Here is a 7,429-nt window from a genome sequence, read left to right as displayed (position 1 = left end):
AATGTTACTGGGGATATCATTCAACATTTTGTCAGGTAGATTGCATACACGATTTTTAAAGTTTGTTCATTCTTCGTTCTGTCTTTTGATCTTTTATCCCACAGCCCTTCATCCACACCCTTCATCATACCCCCAGGGGTACATGTACCCCAGGTTGAGAACCACTTTATTTTAATCCATAATGTAAGATAACCAAATGTCTAAGTAAATACTGATTGAATCATTTCACGCACGAAGGAAAACCAAAATATTTACATTTTTTTTTCAACCGATGAAGTGAACGCATACGAAAAGCGACGCGTTCCCCCATTGAAACAATTACTCACACAGAAGTGGTCAAACTGTCTCCATAACTTGCAGTACCATCATTACTTGCAGAAAATAACAAACATCTCAGTCCTCACTAGTCACTTCATACGGATTGAATCACCGATGACGCGCCCATGTTTCCTATAGTTGTTTCGCAGACTCTTCGTTGACCGCACGGTGGTTCGTTTGAAGAATAATTCGTGGCCAACAGTTTAGCTTGGACTGTTTCGTATGATTCTTCTACGCATATCAAGTCTATCTATCAGATACGCGTATTTGTTGTTAAAAATGAAAAACTATCAAAAGCATAACCTAGCAATGCCGTGAAATATCTAATTACAGAAAGGAAACTATCTAATCGTTTCCGTCTCTCAGGGGAAACAATCTAAAATAATGTCTACGTACATATAATATCTAAACTTCAGCACCGTATTCATCACAATATGTTTATCAGCTACTACACCAGACGTGTAATTTATTATCAGTTATTATCATTATTATTTATTATCAGTTATATCTATCTTAACAACCTCCTAACTTCTCCACTTTCAACCACAGTCCCCCTTCCGATGTTAGAACTGGACTGCGTGGGGAGATTTTCAACGGGACCGGCGTCTTGCTAGACAACGTAAAACTGAAATCCTTCAACAAATACGCCAAACCGACTCGAGCTTGCATCATCCCGAACCGCATGCCGATGCATATTCGTGGACCTTCACCGAACGGTAGGAAAGTAAACGGATTACGTTTGGCCACCTGATCCGGCGAGAAACGATCCGGATCGTACCGTTCCGGATCGGGATAGTACTCGGGATCGTGCTGGATGCCGTATACCGGAACGATTAGGGTAGAGCCTTTTTGCAGTACAACGTTGCTGTTAGGGAGTTTATAATCCTTGGATACCGTTCGCGTGAGGTTGGAAGCAGGTGGGTATTTACGAAGCGATTCTGTGGGGAGGGGAAAATAGATTTTTAGATACACATTTTCGTTCTGTATTATGCTTTAGTTAATCTTACCATTAATACACTGATCGATATATTGCATGTCTTGCATCGCATCATATGTCATTGAACCATGCTTTTTGATAGTATCTGTAACGCATTTTCGCGCCTTGTTTTGAAGGTCGGTGTTTTGAGCCAATTCGTACAAGCAGTATGACATTGCTGTCGATGACGTTTCGAAGCCAGCCAAGAAGAACACAAAGGCTTGTGCGGCGATTTCCTCAACAGTCAGAGGGTCAATGTTGTGGGCACTGTCGTCCTCTAAAGAATCTGCGTTTTTGAGTTTCATTAATAGACTCATAAAATCATTCCTTTCAATTTTGTTCTCTTCTCGATACTTGACCGTATCTTTGACAGCACCAATGAAAAAGTCCAACACTTCTTTATCAGTTAAAGCTATGCGCAGCGATCGAGCTAGTGAACGGAACTGTTGTGCAACCATAGCTTTCAGCAACCGACCATTGGCAAATGAGAAAATTTTTCTTCCCATGCGCCTGAACTCAGCGTCCGGGTCATGCAGGCTGTTGCATTCCAATCCAAATGCACAAGTTCCGATCACATCAGTAGTAAATCGAGCAAGAATCTCCTTCATCTCAATTTCATTATTCGTGGACACTTCAGTTTTCATTAACTTCAGAAATTCGTCGGCCACCGCTATAATGGTGGGGTACATCATTTTCATTTTTCCTGACGTAAACGTAGGCGTCAGCTTGGCCCTCAGATTTCTCCACTTAGTACCCTCCATAGCAAATAGATGACCCGACAAAGGATCGTCCTTCTCATTATGGTATACCGATCGATCATGGAAATACTGGAAATCTTTCACTAACACATTTTTTATCAAATCCAAGTCCATTGCCAGCGCAACGGGGTTTATGAAGAAGAACATTCCTCCGATCGGTCCTTTTCCCTTCAGTTCATTGTAGCAGCGCTGCATCTGTGCCGAAAGATGTTGCGTCCGTCCCATGCCACGAATGTTGCCGGCTGGGAAACTTGGTTCCGAATACGGGATGCCACGCTCCTTCCAATACGAGTAACGCTTGCGCACCCATAGCACTGCCAAAGTCAAGGCCAAAACAGTGAGATAAATCAACATTGTTGAAATAATCGATTCTTCGTTTACTGCGAACGAATGTACACTGATGGGGTTCAACCGTGCGAACAGCTTTAATATACCGGGCTATACATAGCAGCACAACAAGCTCAGTTATCTTTGCAGGTCGTGTTTATCTCGTAAATAGTCGTTATAAAAATGACTCGTCAAAAGTCTCCGCGGGCAATCAACGATGGAAGAAGATAAATACAGAAGATCTGAAGCCACAGTTTGAACTAGTTTGATGCAATATTTCATCACTTGAGCATTGGAAATTTGTCTCATATTTTTGTCTTTCTCGTATATTGTGTATGCTTAATATAACAAAATGTAACATGTGACAAAATATATGTGACTAACAAGGCTAAAGGATCATTCTAAAACCGATCTTTTTTTGGAATTTGTACGACCGCGCGTCACTCTAGAATAGGCAGCTCAATTTTTACTTATTTTGATTCGTTTCCTTCTTTTATTCACAATGAATTAGGAATAAAATAAATCAAAATCCAATCTAGCTTCGTTTTTCTTACATAACAGAAAGTTATAATACAAACCAATTTGATGATGAAATGATCGATTTGTGCTTAATACTTAATTAAGGTGAAGGTGGGTTGAGTACCAAAACAAAGCTTTGAAAGTATTGGTACAATAAAAACTGTCATATACTGTAGTAGTAGTGGTGTCGTATTTATAAAAAAAACAAAGAATATTAGTAAGGTGGTTCAAAAAATGACCCAGCTCCACCACGCTCACTCGAATCCGTCCCAAGCTCCGAGTGTCCTTCAAAAACCAATGTGAACAAAAACTGGTTGAGCACAAGCCAGTTAAATTGTATGAAAACTAATATGGGAAACTAAACCTATCATTACACTGGCTACAGCGCCTTCCCTCCAGACGCTGGCGAAAAGAGAACCCACATAGCTGAAAGCAACATTCCAGAGACTTCACTGAACGAAAACCGCACCGCAGGAAAGATCCATTGATTACGTAACGCAAAAAATAGCATTTTATACCCCGCTCACCCCCATGTCACACTCTGGTGCGATAGTGTAGACTAGACTAGACTAGAAGTATCTGCCCCTGGTGCGATAGATATCACAGACAAATTCTGGATATTTTGTTGATTTTTACACGTTTACACTGATGCCTTCCGAGAAGCCTAATTATCATGCTAAAGATTCGTAACCTCGATCAAAATCGACTACCAACTATTGAAACGACCACTCAATATGCGTTGTCTATGGAGTTAAAGCTCTTGAATATTTCGCCCCCTCGCCAGCACCCAACGACGGAGTGCCACAATCAGAATAATGTAAAATTCAACCTCGCCATATCAACTGTCATACAAACCTGAAACGACCTGTGCACGGTAAGCCTCTATTCAAACCAACCCAAACCTTTGGATGATACCTAAATTATAAATCATAACTGAGCGTGGCGAACCACCCTAATTATTAGTTTGCTGCTGCTGCTGCTACCAGTGTTTACATTCGCTCCGCGATCAGTTTGTCATCGTTCTTTTTTTCGGGAAAAACTAGTAGTGGTTCAAACAAGTGATTGATTACAAAGAGTGATGCCTAATTTACATTCTATCAACATTTCGGCTGCTCATGGGCAGAAGTGAGTAAAAACATGATTTTTTCATGCCCTTTGAGAAGAAGTGAAGTGCAGTGATAAACCCACCAAATCGCAAAAGGCTATTAAATTGGCACGGAACTGCTGATTTATGATATAATTCGAGCCGAAATGCATAGGACTCTTCGAGGAAGATGTTATCAATCATTTAGTAATTTGCGTTCGATCATTTAGTAGTTTGTCAATTACTCATTCCAGAAGTTGAATTCCAAAATGTGTTGTATAGTGGACTTCTAGTGCGAAGGTTTTTCTACATTTCTGCCTAATGGTTCGTTGTTAGAATTTGACTAATAACGGAGTTATAGCGCTAGTTGCAGTAACCTCAATTAAATGATTGGGATTTAGATATCATTTAGTCTAAGATACTAAAAATACAGCTATAACTCCGTTACTAGTGAAATTCAAACAATAAACCATAAGGCAGAGTTGTAGAAAAACCTTCGCACTTAAAGTCCATCATACAACACATTTTGAAATTCAGCTTCTGGGATGAGTTATTGACAAACTACTAAATGATCAAATGCAACTTACTAAATGATCGATAACATCCTTTTGACACCAAAACGATTGGACAATCCGTTTTCGAGTTGATTTTTTTTGCAAGTGTTCAAGGTGTTTTTGCTAGGCCCTTGTCAAAAGTTAGGCCAATTTTTTAATAACTCTAGAATTAATCAAGCAAATGGAACCAAATCGTGCATGTGGAGGTTTTGGAAAGGAAGCTATGATTCTGTGGTGGTTTGAAACTTCTCCCCCTTCTGGAAAGGGGGCTCCCATACAAGCCAGAAATTTCTGAAAACTGGAGAACTAATCAGAGAGTCAATTAATTTAAAGTGAAACGAAGTTCGTCGGGTCTGCTGGTAGGAAATAATGAGACAAGAAACACCGCCGAATGCAACTTGTTGAGGGTAAGTGCTTGAAAAATGAGCTAGACTTTTCTTCAAATTCTAATGTATTTAAGCCTAACATCGCGGCCCGATTAATCAGGGTTTTTCATGTTGGAAATTGTGATCTTCGAAAAATAAAATGACAGAAGAAGCTATATTGATTTAAAATTGGAATGCAAGTTTGTTGTAGTCAAGGATGATCTAAATCATTGAAATGTTTTGGTTCGATCATTTAGTAGTTTGCCAATAGCTCATTTCATACTCTGCAGTTCAACACACATTGTATGGTAGTAGTAGTCTGTCCAACAGTCCACAATTCAACACATTTTGAACTTCAGTGAAAACATTCTTGGTTGTTCAATCATAGTAAAAAAAAAAGAAATATAAAACAGCAAGTAGTTTAAATAACACTGTTTATAAAAGGCGGAATTAAACTAGACGGGAGATTTTTCAATTTTGTTCAGCAAGTATCTATGGTGTGAAAGCAAATATTAAACAAACTGATATTTGCAAATGAACAATAATTGATGAATGATATGGAAATGCTAATATCGTCTTCCAAATTTAGACGTACATGTTCATGATAGAATTAGAGACGAAAGTATTGGCAGGCATCAAGAATGTTTTGTAGAAGTCGGTTTGAAAGCGAGCGGAGGGCAATATTTGTGATGGCACATATCACACGACCTTCCTTCTTCCAAACTCCCGTATGAAGGGGGAGGCAAGATTATCAGTGTGGATACTAATATATCTCCACTGGTATTGATTTTGTTTTCGATTTTTTGCTACTTCGCGTTATATATTAAAGCTTGATAATATCACGTGAAATTGAAAATAAAACCATTAATTACCAGGTCAGTATCCAAACTGTTTGACATCCTATTTCTTATATGAGTCATAGGTTAGGATGCGATGTTTGACATCCTATTTCTTATATGAGTCATAGGTTAGGATGCGATGCTAGTATTGGACAACCAAAATTCCCTTCCACCGTAACGCTAAAATACGTTTCATAACAAACTGTTGCTCTAAAACATTTTACCGGAAGTATCATCTGATGAAAATGTAAAATCCGTTTTTGAGCATGAGAAAACTGAAAGCCATAATTTCAATAAAAGTTAAGTACGAGACAAAGAAGACGGCCTTACTGTTGAGGTCAAAACTCATATGTGTAAAGATATAATTAAGTGGTAGAAATTAATGGAATTGTACAAACTCATCTTACTCAAATATATTTTGTAATTTAGGTACACTATGTTTCACATTTTTTGAACAGCTTGTAAAAAAATACACACTAGATTGATAGGCCTATGACAGCATTCTTTTTTAAGAAAATTTTTCCAAACTTTATTTAAATTTTTTATGAATTTCAGAACTCAAATTTATGGAGAACTTTAAAATGAATGGGGAAAGCAATTTTCGTTTGTCGTTTAATGAACACGAAAATTAAATACTTGCCATGAATACGAATAAATGAAATAAAATATTGTCAATTGAACGTTATTTCGAATCACCTTTGTGTAGTGGAAAGTACCAATTCTTGGAAACCTAAGCCGTTCGCCAAACTCAAAGAAAAAGTTATGAATGTTCACCCCATTAAACCGGTATTACTCACTGGTTAACATTTGTATGCTTTTCCTTGACGATTGGTCTTTACTAAATACAACAGCTATTATAACAACCTTAGTCATCTAAATAACAAAGTAACAGATCTACCTTTTTGTTATTAACAATGCAATTTCTGTTCTACTACAACTTAGATGTGAATATGTACATTATGTGGAAGATTGTGATTTGAAAAATGTATTCGAGGTAACTACTTTCCTTCGATGGGACTGCGACTGATAAGCTCAGCTCCAATACCATCCTAACCTGCTGATTTATTGGTATTTAGCTGTTGGATGGCATCCTTAACTTCCCTTAGGGGGGCAGGTTGGCTTCCAGCATCCGCTGAACTGACGTAGTCATCTCCTCCGCTGTCTTGACTTTCACTGCCTGTACTCCTCGTAGTGATGATTCCACCTTTCGATCACCACAAGTTCGTCCATCAAGATGCTCCCATCCTTATCCCTGCGCATTTCGCCACGATATGTACTGACGTCGATAATGTCAGAGAAGTGCCGTCCATCAATCAGAACGTAGTCGATTTGTGATTCTGTCTGCAGTGGTGATCTCCAGGTGTACCGATACGGAAGGCTGTGTTGGAAGTAGGTGCTGCGAATGGCCATATTCTTGGAGACGGCGAAATCACGTTAAACATAAGGACGTTAGGCATATGTACGATAGGCATAATGGACGTTAGACATAATGGACGTTTGGCATAATGGACGTTTGGCATAATTCTGCCTTCTTTATGTCATAGGCTGTTCTTTGGGTCATTTCATGTCTAACGTCCATTATGCCTAACGTCCATTATGCCTTACATACTTATACCTAACGGAGTATACCCGTCGTGGCTTGGCCAGCTGTCGTACTCACGTACCAACAGCGTAGAATGCGTCCTCATC

General features: G+C 38.9%; 1 protein-coding gene across 1 annotated transcript; it reads right to left on the bottom strand.

Annotated features, from left to right (window-relative positions):
• Window positions 1-756: 756 nt before the first annotated feature.
• LOC134217680 (probable cytochrome P450 6a14) lies at window positions 757-2,463 on the bottom strand. The gene is made up of 2 exons (XM_062696491.1): window positions 1,326-2,463; window positions 757-1,256 (listed from the first exon to the last, which is right to left on the bottom strand). The coding sequence occupies exons 1-2, from the start codon at window positions 2,404-2,406 to the stop codon at window positions 832-834; spliced, it is 1,506 nt and encodes a 501-aa protein (XP_062552475.1). The 5' UTR covers window positions 2,407-2,463; the 3' UTR covers window positions 757-831.
• Window positions 2,464-7,429: the final 4,966 nt, after the last annotated feature.

This window comes from Armigeres subalbatus, chromosome 2 (assembly GCF_024139115.2).
Source record: "Armigeres subalbatus isolate Guangzhou_Male chromosome 2, GZ_Asu_2, whole genome shotgun sequence".
In the NCBI taxonomy this organism is placed as follows: Eukaryota; Metazoa; Arthropoda; class Insecta; order Diptera; family Culicidae; genus Armigeres; species Armigeres subalbatus.
This window is presented reverse-complemented; position numbering and strand designations above follow the sequence as displayed.

Coding starts and splice junctions, on each gene's coding strand:
- LOC134217680 (XM_062696491.1), bottom strand. CDS start 2,406: ATGTTGATTTATCTCACTGTTTTGGCCTTGACTTTGGCAGTGCTATGG. Junction 1,257..1,325: donor TATCGATCAGTGTATTAATG/GTAAGATTAACT, acceptor CCCTCCCCACAG/AATCGCTTCGTAAATACCCA.